Source organism: Heliconius melpomene, chromosome 6 (assembly GCF_056956725.1).
Source record: "Heliconius melpomene rosina isolate 202511_hmr_F chromosome 6, ASM5695672v1, whole genome shotgun sequence".
NCBI lineage: Eukaryota > Metazoa > Arthropoda > Insecta > Lepidoptera > Nymphalidae > Heliconius > Heliconius melpomene.
The window spans coordinates 270,844-290,708 of NC_140394.1; the positions used below are offsets into that span (position 1 = coordinate 270,844).

At 34.9% G+C, this 19,865-nt stretch overlaps 1 protein-coding gene across 3 annotated transcripts in view; it reads left to right on the forward strand.

The window, feature by feature from the left end:
* The window catches only part of LOC146537992 (uncharacterized), a 223,461-nt gene that overhangs the window by 129,350 nt on the left and 74,246 nt on the right, over positions 1 to 19,865 (forward strand). For all 3 annotated transcript variants that reach the window (XM_085186915.1, XM_085186914.1, XM_085186916.1), the window contains one exon: positions 11,517 to 11,597. In XM_085186915.1, coding sequence (XP_085043041.1) covers positions 11,517 to 11,597 — 81 coding nt within the window. The remainder of the gene's footprint in view (positions 1 to 11,516; positions 11,598 to 19,865) is intronic.

Below are 19,865 nucleotides of genomic sequence, written 5' to 3' on the forward strand. Positions count from 1 at the left end.
AGCGGCCATGTTTAATTGTAAACTACTCTGTTGTCACGCTACCGCTGGTAGAGTGGAGTTCCATTATGATTTATTATCCAACTCCATGATGTATGTGCAATAGTTTGTGAAGAACTATGTCAATATATAACGAGTGCTCGCTCTTTTATCTTTGTTTGTAAATAGATTTGTGAATAAAATAATGGCTGTTATAGAAAATAACATTTTGCTAAGAGACAAAAAGTAAAAAAAATCTAACAAAGAGATATGAAAATTATTATAAATTAGTAATCTATTATTAAAAGAAGCCTATTAAAAACACAAACTTTGAAACATTTTTGTGAAGCAAGTTTGTGTTACTGTGTACTCGTATGTACATAATTACTAAACTCGCGATGAAACTAATGTATCCTCAGTTTTAGTGCCAGACTATAGTCTATAGAACAATAAATTATGTCATTAATTCTGGACTTTTAAAGAAAACAGGTGTAAGTCAAATAAATAACTTTATAAAAAAATACTAACGAGTAGACGTTTAATTTATCAAAGTTTTTTGGCCGCTCGGTTATTATATATACAAAAATTTACGTGAAATAAAGAAAAAACAATTAAAAATTTATATCTTTTTTTCGCTGTATACATATAGGCATGTTGGATATAGTCTTAAGATACTCCTTCCTTACTTTCCTTCTGATTTTCATTCGATCAACATTGCGTGTTGATTGTCGGAAGTGAACGCCGCACTTTGCCGCTGATTAAAAGAAATGAGAATAATTCATTTCCTTATTAGGGATTTAACTCACAACTGTGCCGCTATGCCGTGTAAGCCTACCTAAATTATCTATTTTTTAAATTAACGTTACATATTTTACGTATATATATTTTTATATACATTATAAAATTTATTCAAAATTAGAGTTACTACCTCTTTACCATAGTATCATAAATGAAGTTCCAAATAAGTTCTTACAGTCAACAGCCAGCAGAATGACAATGGAAGCTCACTTTATTGTAACGACAGTAGTTTATTAGAGACCTAAAGATTTTGAAGAGAGAATAAGTAATTTAGCTTTGTTACTTATCTATGGAGCTCTTTTGTTTATAATACGAAGGTTTCTTAATAATTGCTAACATATAAAATTGACCCCCCCCCACCATAGTGGAGTATGGTAATGGTAATTTCTTCCTTTTGGAAAAACAAAAGTCGGATTTAGGCGACGCTACTTAACATACAATGTCTCGAAATTAGTAAATATTAGTAAGTGGGGAGCGCACTGTCTCGGCATTAGGTTTCCGTCGCGCACCCTGCTGAGTACATGTCGACGTGTGAACAATTAACATGAACAACTTAAACAACACTAGGAGAGTTCAGAGTGTCTGTCTGTCCAGTTGGGGCTGCTTCTATATAACTATGTATATTACTTTGTTTGTAAAGTTATTCGATCGAAATATATCGTGTTCTAGTTGAATTAATAATATACCTTTATTTTTTCTAAGTTTAAGGAGTTGAACCTAAAATACACATGTTTTCTCTCATACGCTCTCCCACTGCGCCTCAATGGCCTCGCTTATAATTCAATTTTTATATTTCTATACAGCTGACTGGTACTGGTAAAATTCATATTACTTGAGTATGAAATATGAAAAGTATAGAAATACGTCCTATGAATTTAATAAGACTAATATTAGTAAAAGCGTCATTGAAAGCTTTTAAACCTCACAAGGAAGATATGATAACTTTCTCACAATCTTTAGGAGTTATGTAGGAACAAACACACTGAGACAATATTTAATTACCTGATTCTACGGTCTTTCTAAATGTTTTAAGTGGTTTCTTGCTACGATAAAAAAATGTTTGTATAAAAAATAAATCTGCTAATTTTGGGCCCCACGTATAATTAACGTAACCAATTGAGTTATTAGATTACATTTTATCGCTGTCAGTATGCTATAGCCGGGACGTAAGAAATTATACTGTAAGCCATTATATAAAAAATATGTCTCGATACGAACGGAAAGCGGAGAAATAGGAGTATTGACACTACGTTCTTTCTGATTGGCGTGAAACGCGTGAAGCCTAAAAAAATGTATTATGGACCGGTGCCTGTGGACTCTAGTCCACATGTTGCATAGCGAGAGTACCGAAACACCTTCATTCATTTCGCTAAGCATAGCAGAATGAATATATTCAAATAATTTCTTTCCTGGGGTCTGACGAGATGAAGCACGGCGTGAATACCCAATGTCTGTTTTAAAAATACATTTTAACCATTTGCATATTTATATTATATGGATTTATCGTACCGTATCGTACAGAGTCTGACTGTATTTTTCGGTCTTGTAAGAAGATTTCTCCAAAGATGATGAATTGTGAAATGGAGTGTGCAAACACTAGTGTTGTTAGCTTGAACCTAGGTTCCCTTTGCGTACCTACTGCATGCGGGAGACGGCGTGGGGCTAACAATACAATATATGTTAAACATACATACATAGATACTTATATAGGACAATATATTGCATTATTTCCAGGCTCGTTACCCGACCGGGTATTCCTGGCATGAAATCCGCAATCGATGCGGCGACTTTGGCAAAATATCACGCGAAAATAACCGGGATCAGTGTAATTGCTTTCAGCGCATTCATATGTTAATCTTGTTATACCTGATCAAATAACGATACAACTAATTGTGAACGTGTAGTGGACGCGGCACGGTATTGACTGCAAACGCACCGGTTGTGGACAATAGGTTCCCTGCTAGGTTCCCAGGCTACCCTGCTACACGCGAGGTACAGCGTGAAGCTGTTTTCACAAATATATTTTATTCCAAGCACCGATTCTAAACAAACCTTGTAATTTGACGTGGCTTTTTGTACCAGCGCAGCGGTGGTGGGTGGTGGTTGTTTGGACAAACCTGACCGACAGACTATTGCTAGTGCGTGCGTATTTGCCTTTTAATTAAGTCTCGAGTGTCGAGCGCTGCGGCTGCGACCGATTGAAATATTAAATTATTGGTTTTCACTAACTAGACGGGAATAGCGAGCTTGGTTCGGGTTTGTGTTTAGAGTAGAGGAAATCAAATGGTTTATTATATTTCAAAGGTTTAAGGCTTCGCCCGCCTAAACTTGTAGTTCTTATGATTTTACATTAATTGTAGATTCCGTGTTATTCTGTTGTATAAGCTCTATTACTGCAAAATTTATCTGCATCTAAATAGAAATAAAAGAAGGCTGAGAAAATAATATTCTAAAAATGAATGCGAGTAATACAATGGTTCTGATATTTGAACAAGTGGATGAAGTGGTATATTTAGGAAGTATGTTCAGTAGAGGTGGAAGATACGAGATGAATGCGGAAAAACGTATTGCTGCCGGTAACAGGGCTAACGGAGCCTTAGCTGCATTGATGAGATGGCGAAACGTCAGCACGGCTACATGTTTAGCTGTAAATAAATCAGTATTGGTACCGATGTTATACGGCAGGGAAACAGAAGAAGAATGAAAGAAAAATGAATGCTGTGGAGATACGATCTTTACGTAGGATATGCGGAGTCAGTTTAGATGATCGATTGCGCAATGAAGAGATACGCATAATGAAGAAAAAACGCGCTCAGCTAGTTTGGACACGTCGAACGAATGAGTGATGAAAGATCAAAAAAATACTGGAGGAAGGTAACGTAAAAAGCATGAGGACCTCCCGAAGGGCATTGATGAAGAGGTTCATGACAGTGGATGAGGCGAAAGAGGTGGGCAGAGACCGTAGCGTTTGGCGCTCGGTTTTCTCTGACTACCCCGATAGGGATACAGCGTGAGCTAGTTTAGTTTAGATTTGTCATCTAAATTCATTTGGTAGTTTTTGGGTGACAGTGAAATAATCGTCCAACCTAACAGATACTCATATTTATAATATTAGTAGGCCAAGCCACACTTAATAAAATTAGCATGTGCTTGACGCCCCAAATAAATATCATACTCAAATAATATTACGCTTTCATAACGAACTGATAACCTTCTTTTATTGAAGTTTATTTTCAGAGCTTCACGCTGCATTCCGCACATGGCAGGGTAGGCAGAGGTAAACTGGTGCTAAGACACTCCGTTCCTTATTTTCCGCCAAATTCTTTTTATGCGTGTTGAGTGGCGGTACTCAACGCCGCGTTTTTTCCTCAACACCAGAGCCACCAGATTTCTTCGTGTGGGGATCGAATCTATAACTATAACTATCCCATTTACAGTTTTGTCCCTACGTCACGCCTGACCTCTTATTGAAGTTAGTTATTTAAAATAATAACGAGCATTATTATTTCATTAAAATTGTAAATGAGTGCGATAGAAGATAGAAGATTATTATTGTTTTTATAAAATATGCAATTAAGGCTCTATTACCGCGTAAGCTGTTTAGCAAATAGGTTCATTATAAATAGTTTCCCGCGTCCGCTACAAAGCTTAACCTTTTTGCTCTCCGCCAGTAATCTATTTGCTTTCTAATTTATATATACTCGCAGCTTTGATGCCAGGAATTTCTCCTTCTTACGTTCCGTTCTTATTAATACCAATATAATTATTAGTATTTGTTTGAGCTTCAGTCTGGAACTCATATTGAAAAATAGGCTGAAAGAAATCCGGTTTTAAATTTTCCCCTAATTTAGTGGCATCGATTTTTGTTTAGTCCAGTTTTTGTATTAGTAGACTGACCGAACCCACAAGCATCGCTTGCATTGTCCCTCTGTGTGACGATATCTTCATGGATATATCATTTACGACTCAAATCTATATAAAAGAAAAATGTTCTGTATGAATATTTAATACTAGCGGACGCGCGCAGCTTCGCTTGCGTATTTAGGGGTGAATTCTAATAAACCACGAATCATGTGTTAATGAAATATTTTTAAGATTCTAAATATCAAATTTTATAAAAATCGGTGGCGATTTAAGAATTTTTCCATACAAACTTTCAACCCCTTATTTGCACTCTTAGGGGGGAAATTCTAGAAAACGATGAAACATGTATTCAATTAAATACTTTTAAAAATCTAAATTTCAAATTTTATAATAATCGGTGCCGATTTAATTTTTTTTCCATACAAACTTTGAACCCTTATTTCACCCCTTTAGGGTTAAAAATTTTCAAAATCCCTTCTTAGTGGATGTCCGGATTACGAAAGTAAACATCTGTCCAAATTTTACGTTTCTACCATCAGCGGTTACGGCTGTGCGTGCGTCTTACCTCAGTCAGTGAGGACAAGTCCTTTTATAAACAGGGTGTCCCAGGAGTGAACGATAAAACGAAAACAGGTGATAGACCAAGTCGTGACAGTTATGAGAAAAATATAAAAAAAAATCTGTGTCAAGTATTTTTGATATTATATTGATTTAAAAAAAAATCGGAAAAACCGACACCCTATGATGATTTTTCAAGTCCTAAGACTACAAATATTACTCTTTTTTCATTTTTTTTTCTGTAATGTAATCATGAGTAACCCTTCTGTGAATTACAGTTTAAGATTTAAACATACCTGCATCAGTTTTCAAGAAAATGTGGTGTTTTTGCCAAACATTAAATTCAAAATATTTAGTACACCCAACTTTAACCGACTGTACTGTAAAAAAAATGTACTACACTGTTTTTGCAAGTAACTTTAAAAGTTGGCGCATTTAATCTGGATTCCGAAATGGTTCGATACTTGCTGGATTACTTCTTCGTTGAAGAGAGAAAAATCGAAATACACGATAATCGGGATGACATTCAGCGTTTTGGTATCTTTTCCTATACATTCTAGCTCCAGCATTAGCATTACATAATCATTCTCCATGAATGAAATACATATTGGCAATGTGTTAAAGACCGAGTATATGGCCTGCGAGAGCCCGGACTCGAGCACTATCCTTATAAGTCCTGGGCCAGTCTTTAAGTCGGAAAAGGTTTGGACGGTATCCTGCGATCACAGACCACACCAGTGACCTCCCGCCACTTAGCCCAGGCAACGCTTATCCGACCATGGAGATTGTAATCGATGCCTCCAGACTCGTGCATGACGGATCTAAGATACCTGAACTTTTCCGACTTAGGGGCTGGCCCAGGACCTATAAGGATTGTGCTCGAGTCCGCGATCTCGCAGGCCATATAATCGGTCTTTGACAATGTGTCAAAGACTAATATACATTTCATTGATGGAGAGTGGTTATGTAATGCTAATGCTGCAGCTAGAATGTATAGGAAAAGATACCAAAACGCTGAATGTCATCCCGATTATCGTGTATTTCGATTTTTCTCTCTTCAACGAAGAAGCAATCCAGCAAGTATCGTACCATTTCGGAATCCAGATTAAATGCTCCAACTTTTAAAGTTACTTGCAAAAACAGTGTAGTACATTTTTTTATAGTACAGTCGGTTAAAGTTGGGTGTAGTAAATATTTTGAATTTAATGTTTGGCAAAAACACCACATTTTCTTGAAAACTGATGCAGGTATGTTTCAATCTTAAACTGTAATTCACAGAAGGGTTACTCATGATTACATTGCAGAAAAAAAAATGAAGAAAGAGTAATATTTGTAGTCTTAGGACTTGAAAAATCGTCACAAGGTGTCGGTTTTTCCGATATTTTCTTAAATCAATATAATATGAAAAATACATGACACAGATTTTTTTTTATATTTTTCTCATAGCTGTCACGACTTGGTCTATCATCTGTTTTCGTTTTATCGTTGACTCCTGGGACACCCTGTATATAGATATTCATTTCCTTGGTCTGGTAACGAGACAAAGTACGGCGTTGAAGTCCACATGACATGCAGTGCTTTGATGAAAAGGGAACAAAGGAAGTGTCTTGATGGGAATGGAGTGTCTACTAAGTTGTCTACCTGTTTTTTTTTCTGTCTACCCTCCTATTTGCAGGATATGAAAAAACTCTTTCGTTACTGAATGACAAAGAAAAAACACAGACGATCCTAGTAGACCAAGTAAGGTGAAATTTGGCACATAGAGGTGCAATTTTGGAATTTGAAATTTTTACGGGAAAAGAGATTTTCCACTTTACATCTTTAAGCCCACGCAAGCAAAGTTGTGGGTGACAGCTACTTTTCATATAAATACATATATAAAGAGCAACTGTTGAGTTTATTGCCGGCTCTTCTTAGCAGAACTGCCTTCCGAACCGGTGGTAGCTTTTTGTTCATATGTTCATTCGACGATTCAAAACTGCTTGTATATAGTCTATTTGAATAAAGAATATTTTTAATTTGAATATATGAATAGTATAATTCATGCCCAGATAATCTACTAATTACTTTATTTAATATCACCCAGTAAAGCCGTAAAGTCGCGTGGATTTAACATTAATATTAATTGAAATTGTTCACACGACAGTTTAAAGTTTAATCCAGTTAAATTATCTAAAGTATGAGTATCTGAAGTCGTTAAAATTGAACCTACAAAATGTGTTTCATAATACGATGCTCGTAAATGGTATTAGAGAGGCACGCGATAGTTCATTTATTGATGTAGGAGGAGGATGTAAACTTGGTATCTTTTACCGGTTACATACTGATATAGCTGATGAACTTCACTTTTTGACGCTCTTCTGAAATTACCAAGTAAATTGTAAACTGAGGCCGTCCTGCTGCAAGGGCAGTGGACGCGTTATGGACTCGATTTACACTTAGAGGAATGAAATAATGAATATCTTCATATTTTCGCTCTTGTGACGAGGTAAATCCTGGCGTTGAGTTCTGCTCATCGACATGCAGTGCATTCACAATATGGCGGAAAGTGGAGAACAGAAGTATATTAATGTGAACGACGTGTAATAACACTAGGTTCGGTATTTGGTGTAGTGCGGAATACAAACTAAAAAAAACTTTTTGCGGAAATATGACAACATATAAAATGGAAACGCGCTTTTTCTTATACTCTAATATAAAGTATGAACAGAGAACGGAGTATAGACACTAGGCTCTCTCGGATACAATGCTATACGAAATAATTAGTAGAAGTGGAAAAATTGTACTTAAATAAAATCACATCTAGATAAGTATTTATTGTTAGGTAATCAACCCAAATACAATCACTAAACTATGATTTTATATTTTTAAGGAAAAATGATCTTATAAGGTTCCCCCTTATAAGATCACTTTGTTGTCCGTCTGTCTGTCTGTCAAATGCTTTTATTCAAACTATATACTCAGATTTATGGTCACATGACTTTCTGAAAAAAATAGTATTTCTAATCGAATCGAATTCAAATCGATTGTATATTAAATATATAATTTTCACGAGTGGGAATCGAGCCCACCACCTGTCGTGTTCACAATCGCACGTTTGTGTCCCCTACGTCACGAAAGTGGGGGACGGAAATATCTCTGCCTACCCTGCTATGGGCGAAAAAGCACGAAGCTGCCTTTTTATATTATGTTAATAATAGCGTGAAATATAATTTAATTTTTAATATACACATTTTCCGTATACATAGATTAGTAAGATACATCTACATACTTCATCGTCATAGCGTTTTACTGTAGCATAGTTATATGGATATAGGAGAAATATGCTACAATAGCTGATTACTTAAAAGATTTATATTTGTCACGAATTATAAGTACAGCGCCATCTGTCGCTTTCTTTTTGTATCTAGTTAGGTACGTTCTTAAGTACGTAAGTGCAAAGCTTTAAAACTGAACGTAATTTCGCCACCCCCCAATAGATGGCGTTGTTTCTGGCTTAGAAGTTTTATAAAGAAACGTCTTCTACTCATGTCTCTAACGGTATGTTAAGGTACACAAACTTTAAAATAAAAATTCTTTCTCTCAGTTTAAATTTAAAACTAAAAAAATATATATTCTTCGTTAAAACTTAAAATTAAAAATATTTTCTTTCGATATTGTTTTTATTCTACAAAAAAATATAAATATATTTATAGATACAACATGCATTAAAATAAAAAGTAAAACGAAAAAACAAATATTTCAATAGAATTAACAGTCGGGACCCGTTTCATTTTAAATGGCTCCTTGTGCAGGTTTATTAATTGGTTAAAGAAAAGGTTTCTAATGGTTCCCACTAGCACATAAAGTCCCAACGATAAACTTTTTTTTATCTTCATTCAGTATAGGATAGACACAGATAACACTCCGTTCCCCAATTTTCGAGACATTGAGTGTTGAGTGGCAAAAGTTAACGCCGCCCTTGTTATTTCTTACAAGAGCCAGAAAAATTAAAATAATCAATTCATATATAAAAGAGAAATAAAAATAAAATTATGAAAAATAAATATATACAATCAGTATTTACTTCTAAAGGACATAGTCAAATAACTGTAACTCGAGCAGTTGCGGTCATATAATCCGTCTACGGTGGCCACTAAGCTTTGAAATTTGCCATTTATAAGTTTTCAGACGACGAAGGGTTGCGTAATAGGCTTTCTTCGAGGGACCTGAGATTGTTTTACATTTTCATTTCGTAGCATTAGGAAAAGTAGACTTGACAAGTCTAATTATTAGTATGCCTTTGTTAGGGCATGAAACATGCATATATCACTTAGTATATTAGATATTTTTTTAGGGTCACGATGTGCCCCGCATATAATACCCTGTTAGAGGCAAAGGCAAAGAGAAGCGAGTACTAATACGCTCCGTTACATTGCGTGCCATGTGACGGAACTCAACGCCACGATTTGTTTAACTGTAAGAGCCACGGTTTAGGCTCGATACAAAAATAATACATTTTGAATTTCGCCTCAAAATAGATAAGTGTCATTTTATGCGGTGAGCTTGGTCACTTAACATGCAAAGTCTAGAAAATTTGGCGGTTTGTAGGAAGTAGGCAACAAAGTGTCTTAACGTTCGGCTCCCATTACCTATACTGTTATTCAGGGAAAAGTGTTAAGTTGCTATAAATCTAAAATAGTAAAGACAGTTTAAGTGCAATCAGGTAAATAACGCGACGTAATAGAATATCATCCTATGTTCTTGAACTACTCGGCTCTAGGATATCAGCTTTATATGGACACTCTGAGAGAGAACTCAACAGTTTTATTTCTATGTGCAAAGACCGTGAAAATTAAAGATTTTATTATTTATTAATTTACCGATTACTTCCGTTTATTTGTTTTCCGATATTCGTAAATACAATAAAAACAAACTATATAGATGGCTGATTTGTAACGTTAGCTCCTCGACCATAAACCAACAATGTTCAGACAGCTGAGCGCACGACGGACGGCGCCAGAATGCGGATATAGAATTAATTAAACATACCCTACAACCAAGGAGACGGTACATGAAGGTATTGGAAAATATTTAAAATTTTGTTAAAATTTAAAAATTTATACAATTTTCATAATAATGGAGACAAGCTGATTAGTCATTAAAACTTTAATTCCGAGCAAAATTTAAAATTTTAAAACTATAACAACAAATCAAATTTATAAAAAAATAAGTAGATACACGCTTCTCAATTTTAGTCATCGAAAATAATACAACACTGTTTATTAACTGCACTAAAACCCTAAAACGTGAACCAAATAAAAGTAAATTAAAACATTAATCTATCAATCAATACTCAATAGTCCACTAACCGACCACAGCGGCCGTCCGCTCTACTTGCCTCTCTACGGCTCACCGCAGTACGACCCCAGGTAACCATTACTTGCAAACTGGTGAATCGAGCGAGTTTGTTCTGAGGTTGATAGCTGTGTAAGGAGAGGAAACCTAGTAGTATATATATATATATCTTGGGTAAAAACATGAAAATATGATTTTGTATAATTTTAAATTATTTGAAAACTGATTTAACTATTTATTAAGCAACTGCGTTAGAAGTTTTGCCGTCGTGGCGCAGTAGCAAGTGCAACTTTTGATTTTCACACTCATTATTTATTTTAATTTCCTCTCTCGAGTATTGAGTAATGAGTACTCAATCCGTAATATTTGAAAAGTTGGACAGTTCGTGGAGAGCGAAGGGTCTTAACACTAAGTTCCCTCTGCCTACCATACTATCATATGTGCGGAATACAGTGTGATATAAAAAAATGTTACACGCAATAAACAATAACAATACGAACGAAAAACATAAAAGTTTCAAATTGATCATCCGGCATTATTATATTATTAGTTGCTTACCGAGAACCCTTACGACAATGTGAAGAGCAATCGACCATGTGCTAGTTGCCATGGCGGCCTGGTGGCGGGCTGGGAGCGGGGACGCGACTGTCGGGAGAATGATATAATAATTAAATGACTATTGTGAAATACATTAACAAATATTATATTTAGGACCACTTGTTGGATGTGTCACAAAAAGTACACCTTTCTAGGAAGAGACGTAGCACGTTGATGGTTTACATAACAGTAAACATAGAATTATGAATTCGAACAGCACACGGAGGTGTGTTTATATTTAAATTATTTTCAAAATAGACAAAGCGCGGCGTTGAGTTCCGCTACTCAGTATCATAAAAATAATTAATAAAAAGCTTTTACTTAGCTAACTGCTATTTGTACATATATAATATAGGTAGTATATAAAATGTTTTGTTTCCCCACAGTACCTGGGCTCGTTCCCGGCGGGCGGCGGCGAGCACGCGGCGCGCGTCGACACCGTCTCGCGGAGGCTGCATCTGATGAAGGTTAGTGTTATCTTATAATATATAATGTACAACATAATTACATACATATTATATGAAACCTAACCTCCTTTTTTAAAGTCGGTCAACACAAATAGCTATTCCAGCCAGTCCCTTCTGGCTTTAGTTTTATAATACATATTGTATAATGTGGTATTTATACATATAGACGTTAAGAACAAATCGGTAAGTTAGCAAGTTATTAAATACCTTGATTTCGGCGAAAAATGTGGAACGGAAAAGTCTTCAGAGGAATGGAGTATCTTAACACTAGGTTCCCAGGCCCGCTATGTGCTATATGTAACATATACAGCGTGTAGCTGTGCAGCTGTGCGACGACGGCGTCTTACGACAATAAGGGCAGACAGAGAGACAGAGCGCAGTACAAGTGTGTCGTCACGTACTAAATAAACCTCCGCTGTAATGGAACTGCCAGTTACTTTTAAATGAAAAAGTGCGCACAACAAACTCGACATTTAATAAATTAATTAGTTTCTTTTATATCATACTAGCGGCCCCCCGCAGCTTCGCCTGCTTGAAGTACATGATTATTCATTTAATAAACAGAATTGACTGACAGTCAAATGTGTTGATGTCAATGAATAATATAATTTACTCGTTCAGAAACAGCCTCAAATGTTAAATTATTGATTTGGGTAAGGATTTTTAATATTCTTTGTAAAATAACTGTAATGATTGCATATTACAAAAACACCCAAATTGAATCGAATAATCCAATATCGAAATTGAATCTAAAATAAATCGAATATCGAATCGAAAATATTTAATTGAGAACCTCCTCCTTGTTTTGAATGTCGGTTAAAAATACAGATTTATCACAAACAAATACAGATCCTATCCTATATCTTATAAAACAAAGTCGCCTTTCGTGTCTGTCTGAACTTTCTAACTCTCCTTCTTCTAAACCACCCAACGAATTTTTATGCGGTTTTCACCATTAGGTCGAGTATTTCTCAGGGAAGGTTTATATATAGTTTATTATTTGTACATTCTTATCTAAATTAACATAAATACGATAAATGTGTCTAAAGTCCTACCCGTTGAGACACTTTCGCGCATGCGCTGCTTTAATAGTAAATACTACATGAAAATAATATACTGGAGTATTATTCTTCTTAATAAGATCTACAAAAAAGTCCGCGACGGCATATTCGTATCTGTTAAGGATAACGTGTAGTGATCATATTTCTGTCTAAAAATAATAATTTCAATATATTTTTTATTGTGAGGGATATTTTTCCATAATGGTATTAATCCTTATCCTTTAAAATACTTTATTAATTTTCTACGTTAAACGAAGATAAAATTTTCTTTTTACACTATTTCGAAATTGCGAATAGTTTTAGAGAGAAACGCATTTAATTGTTGATACATCCCGCCGTTGACTCATCAGCTGTGCCGACTCAAGTTTTACTTATCCCTTACTCTCAGCATTTAAATAAGTATATTAGTTACGTTGACCATTTAATGTAGATCAAAACTGTCTTTTACTGTTTTTCATTTTAATAAGTACTTTAGAAGTTGTTACAATATCAAAACATCCTTGCTGCGAAACGGCTCGCCACTCGCCATGCGTCCCGCGACGTTTTACAAGCGGAACCTACAGAGGCATAGCAACGAAGATTTAGATGCGTTTGCACGTATTGGATAATTGGAGTTGAATGTATTATTTCAGCGCGATATGTTTGGTTTCATATTTTTTGTAGTAGTTATTAGTAGGAAGGCTTTTGTTTATAATTTCGTCCGTTTAAAAATAGTAATTTAACTATCTAAAAATAGTCATTTAAATATATTTTAATAAGTACTTGAAAAGATTAGTAGCACAGATTTAAAATTATGGTACCTACTAAAAAATTCTTGCCGAGTAAAACAATTGGAAAATCCTTATTGGAACTACGAAAATGCGGGTTGCATTAGAGTTTAATTAATTTTCACATTATCTTAAGTGATTTGCAAACATACATTATATGAATAATCCAGTAGTAAAAGCGGGCGAAGCCGCAAGGGGGTCGCTAGTTTATTATAAGTATAGATATGGATTGCTTTATATTTGCAGGCAAACTCATGCCTTGAGTTCATGGAAATGACTATAACTTTTTTTTTATGAACCGATTTTGATGAAACAAACTTTAGATAATATTTGGTTTTAGTTAAATAAAAATAAATAAAATAAAAATAAAATGAAAAGAGCCTTTATTGTCTCTGACCTGTTTACATAATTTGTTTTACTTATAACTAACACTTTACACAATATATGAAAATATTTACTAACATAGAATAGAATATTAACTGAAATTGTCCTTTTTTTTCCAAATGTTCTTTTTTTTTTTTGTTTTTGGTTTTTGTTAAGTTGGCATAAAATAAAGAAATTGGTGAAAGTTTTACGTAAATCGGTTCAGTACTTTCAGAGATTGGCGCGACCATATATACAGACAAGAAAATAAAAAAATATATTTTTGCTTTCTATTATTGTTTTTGAGGGGCACCTCCTATCCATTTCAGTCAGAAATACTAAATGAGAGATGAAAGAATCATTTCAATCACTCTTCTTTTTATTTTTATTTTGTATTTCTAAATTTTCTACGTAATCGTAATATGAAGAAGAACTTTCAAATTGAGTTTCATCAGTCACACATCACAACACAACACTTCTCTAAACTATGGTACCTACTACTCACATAACGATAGTAGGTTCTACTAATTACTATGCTATAGGCGCTATTTATTTACACTTGTATGCTATTTTTTCTTATCTTCAGGCATTTAGGCGGATGAAGCCTAGTGCTAAGATACCGCTATCCCTTCCCCCCTTCGCTTGATTTTTGAGATATTTCGTGTTAAGTGATGGAACTTAACGCCGCGTAACTTGCCGGATTAAACAACAGAATAATTTGAATATAATCTTCCCCCGAGCTGAGCTACTACTTTTATCTAATAATAAAGCTAGGCCTTTCTAATCGTGATCTCTAGTTTACGAGCGGCATTGGACTGAATTCAAATTTTATCGCCTTCGTGCTATATCTTTTGCAGTATAGCACTCGATAGTCGATCCTCGCTAGCGTGTGTAGTTAAATTCACATGGTTAAAGAGGACGAGGCGTTGGAATAGAAGGTTTGTTTTTGTTTGATAACTAAAAATGTTATTTCTTTCTAATCACAATTAAATGAGGTAAAGTTGATATTATGTTGGTGAGAGAAATGTATCAAAAAGATCGATAGCTTTAATTATAGTTTTTAGTAGAAATTGAACCCGTGATCTGTCTAACCTAACTTAACCAGTCAAAGCCATAAGCAAACATAAAAAAATAAAGAAAAAAACCCTCCAAATATTTACTTACAATGACAATGTAATTAAAAAATCTAATTAAAAAAGAACTGCCTCTTTTAAAGAAAGGAAGAGGTTTTTGAATTTATGTTCGTACTAATTTAGTAGAGTGCTCTTTAATTTACATTATACTAGTGACAAGTTTCTCCCTCGCGATTTCTGCTCAATTTTCCAGTCCTTACGTATTGAGTGGCGAATCTAAGCACTTTGTTTTTGTTCCGCCGCTAGGAAATGAAAATAATTAGTAGAACCTAGTAAAGTTACGACACTCCTTTTCCACTAGGACGCCTATGTTCTTCCCTTTCCGCCGAATACTTAAAGCATTGCGTGTTGATAGGCAGAACTCAACGTCGTGTATTGTCTTTCAACGTGGAGAATTAATGTATGTTTTTGTAAGTGTGACAAACACCTGAAAATCTCTGCATAGACATAGATAAGAATTTTGACGAACCTAATGAGCGTTCTCATTAGAAAACCTAATGGCTTAATAGCGTTTGGGCGATATCCAGGAGGCGTGACTAGCAAACTTAAAACTTTAAAAAGAAATTAATTTAAATATATTCATAGTTATGAGTAAGAATTGAATCCACATCAACTGGTTTTTTGTTTATTATTTTGTGCTGCTGTAACAGCACCATGACGGCCTAAACAAAGAACTACTCAATCTCACACAAATTCATTACACTCTCTCTATCATAGCCCCAAACACGCTGGCGCACCATGTACGAGTATATCGTATAATCACAGCATCCACATGCATCATTCATTAGCGCTGAGCTCGCGAGAGCAGACTAGTGGAGCTCTCGAGCCCGAGCCCTCGTTCTTGACCTAGCTCCTCTCAAATGTAATCTACTGACGTGGAACTACGTTTTTGTATGCGAAATTTTTTCCTTTGTTATTTTGTGGACCAATTCCTTGGGAGGTTAATGGATTTTTAATGATGAGTAAATGAGTGGACTATGAGAGTAAAATATATTCAGATGTTTAATCTATTTAAATATAGTAAGAACTTGAATTGTCACCCAGCAATGCTGTCATATAAACGAACTATGGAAATTGAGCCATTTATCATTAACTCTCTATAAGCATCTGCTTTAAACTACGAAAGAAAGTAATTTCACTAAAATTCTTTACAATACATAGTTGCACAGCCGGCGTACACAAGAGTGAGGAATACGGAATCGATTTTAATTCGGGTATAGAAGCCATTAAACATTTTTATATCCTCGCCCACCCAAAGGTATACCAGTACAAAGCGCGGCACACGGAGAGTCCTAGCACTAGGTTTTTGCATCGCCTACTGTACTATATGCAGAATACAGCGTGCAGTTCTGTAGAAAAGTCATTAAAATTTCTTTTTGCTGGTAATTTCGTTGTTTTTCTCATGTTAGATATTTACTCGTAAGTAAACACATTAAAATAATAACCTGATATTTTAATTACTAAATAACTGCTATATATTTGTATCTTATTTATCTCTAGAATTTTAAATCTATGAGTCTTTCGTCACTCCAATGACCTCTAAAGCTTTCCTGACATCAGACGAATTGTCATTACGTAACATAGAAGCTCTTGACCGCATCTCATTTCCTTTGAGCACGTTTAGTCACTATTTAGGCCTCTGACTAAAGTTCCAATCATTGAATACAACCTAAAATATACTTTAAAGCCAATAAATATAGAATTTAATTTAAAATGCATTTATTACGAAAACTTTATCAGAAATGTAAAGTAAATATAATTGTTTACCTAGCATATATTGGGCTCTATCCCACCACCAGAAATAAACTCAAAAGTAGTATTGTAATAGGCTCGGCCAGCCCAGGCCCGCTTTGTGCGGGATACAGCGTGAAGCTGATTGATTAAATGGTGTGTGTAGTAAATAAATTTAATTTACTAGATTTTTTTCAGAAAATTGAATGATATGAAGTAGTTTAAATAAATGATTATCAGAAAGAGTAGTAAGTTAAATTACTTTCTGAAAGTGTTTGTATTTTAGAATACTTTTAAAACCTTAGTTAATCATAGTTAGCTAACCTTTCGAAATGTGATAACTATATGAAGTTAAAAATAATAAAAGCTTTTAAAAATGTATGTGTTTTTTAGTTTTACCCTTTAGAAGGGTCGAACTATAATTATTTAAATAAATTATTGTAACTTAATACCATTTGTCGAGCTAGTTATTATACAAACCACAATTCAATAACTTTCATTGTATTCATCTCAAGTGTGGAACATTTTCCAATGTATCATTTCAGAAATAAAATGTAACTATAGCAGTATCGGTCGGGGAAGTTTTAAAAGCTCGATCTCTTACCGCCCGCCTCGGCGCGGCGCGGCGGTACTTATCTACTACGCGCTGGAAACTTTCAAATACGTTTAGAAGCTTTGCCTTTTAAGATTGAAAATATTTGATTTTAACTGCTCATTGTGTCTTTTTATAAAGTTTAACCTGTTAAAATAATACGATATAGATGAAAAATACAATAAGTAATCAATGATTGTGTAGCTTTTAATAATAAATATATTTTATATCAAGAAACTTGTTTCGATTAATGTTTTGAAACACTTACGATTAGAGCAAGAACTACTTATATTTATTTATTATTCCTACATTGTTCCTTACAAATGACTGAAATCAAAAATCAAGGACACAAAAATGGGAGAAACAAAAAGAACAACATATTCAGTCACTTATAAACACTATAATATCCATTAGAAAAATCACTACACAACAATACTGCCGTACAGTATCTTTCATCTGCGACGATTAGTTCCCGAGTAAACACGGAGCCTGTATAAATATAAACACAAACAAACAAACATAAAAGGGCATATCAAAGAGACGCACCGAACTACAGAACCCCTACCTAGTATTTATTATTACGCTGAGCACTAGCCGGTATTAAAATTGAGAGAACAAAAAAAAATTAAAAATCTTTGCAGAAAGTTGTGAGGTTCTATTTTTATGAGGCAATGAGTCTGGGGCCGACTGGACTGCGTTCTGTATTATCTGGCTCTCGAATTAAGATTCTTGTGTCAGTCTTTCTGCTGTCCTCGCGTTACGTGTGACGGGTTGTGACTAGAGAGCCTAGTGTTGAGGCACTCTATTCTTCACTTTTTGCCCAATTTTCGAGATATTGTATATTGACTGGCGGAACACCTATTGGAGTGAAAAAAAAAAACAAAATATAATCTTTTATTAACGGATGTCGAATCACCATCCATCCAGTTTACCATCAGATGATATTCCACTGCTCCAAAATGGTCCCCAAGCTATAATAAGAACATAAAAAAAACATTTTTTTTTTATCTAAATAAAGATCTTCACAAGCATGCGACTGTAACGGCGACGGTTGTGGGTTCGATTCCCACCTGGGGAATGAAAAAATTAATACCTGCTAGTACATTTCATTTAACTTTATCCGGTTAGAATCACTCATCTTTGTGTATTTTATTATAGTTAGTTAAGTAATTCTCTTGTGAATGTTTCTCGATATCTATCTCAATAATATTTTTTATATTAATAATATTTAATTAAAAAACCTACCTACCTATCAGTTACAATTAAATAGCAATGCAACGCCACAAAAACGAGGTCGTCGCGGCGCAGTAGTCACAGTATGTAACTATAAATGCTTCAGTTGTGGGCTCGATTCACATTCGGAAAAAAAATATTGTCATATTCTTGCTTTCGTAATAACAACTCAACATACAATGTTTCGAATAGAGAAAGGAGTGTCTTAACACTAGGTTACCCAGCAATATGCGGGATACAGCGTGAAGCAAAAAAAAATAAAAGCATCAAACGTAGTTCCCTCAACGGGAGCACACAGCCGACGGCTACGTCGAGATTAATGCGTTGTGCGCAGACGAGGCGGCCGAATTAAAGCGAAATAGAAACGACACCGGACCGTCAAAAGATCCTTTGTGAGTGTAGGATACTGTACAGGCCACGCGTGTGCGGCGCAGTCAGATACTGTCTAATATATATAGACATAGTAGTAGGTTCGATACCGTAGGAATTAAGTAACTAGAACTAAGTTTCGCGTTATATTCCGTAGGTAGAGAAAAGAAAAATACATACGCGTGTAAGTTACTTTAAAGTAACGTTAAGACATTCCGCTTTCCACTTTCCGCTTAATTTTCGAGATTGCATTACGTATTGAGTAGTCAAGCGAGGAAATTAAAATAATTCATTCCCCGAAGTGGGAATCCAATCCACAACCGTCACGTCTGCAGTCAATCGCAGCATACGCTGCACCTCGACGGCCTATTACAGAAATACAGAATACAGAAAGTAGGGAACGGAGTTCTATTCGCTAGTTCCTCTATGCTTAAATATTCAATAGTATGGTTTCAACATTGAATTAAAATATTTGTATATCGTAGGCAGTTGATAACCAAATCAAATGACTTCGCCACTTGTACGAGCCTCGTAGACTCTGCAGTACTAACCTTGAACCGAGGCTATCCAATCTGCGCGATGTGGCACTACTGCGCCCCCGGGACCGCTGTGTTAGATAGACGGGGTAGTACTGTACGTGCACACTTGTAGTATCGATATGAAAAATTAATTTCGATAGCTAATTCGCGTTTGATTTGTTTGAAAATTTACATACTTCTTATATTCCGATCACTGTAGAATTTTTATATTTATACTTTGTCTATAGAAAGTTTTGTGTAAGTTTTGCACTGTTAATAACATTAATTAAAAGGTGTTTTTTAATTTCTTTTTTTACCTATTCGTTAAGATTTAACTTTTTCGTCTTCGTTTGTCAACTGTTACGGTAAGTATATTAAATAGTTAATACAAACTTAACATTGCAATTTGTTTAACGAGATTCTTAATCCGTCTGCAAAATCAATTTGATCGACAAAACCTGGCACGTCTCTATATAAATACGCAAATAGCAAACGACTGTT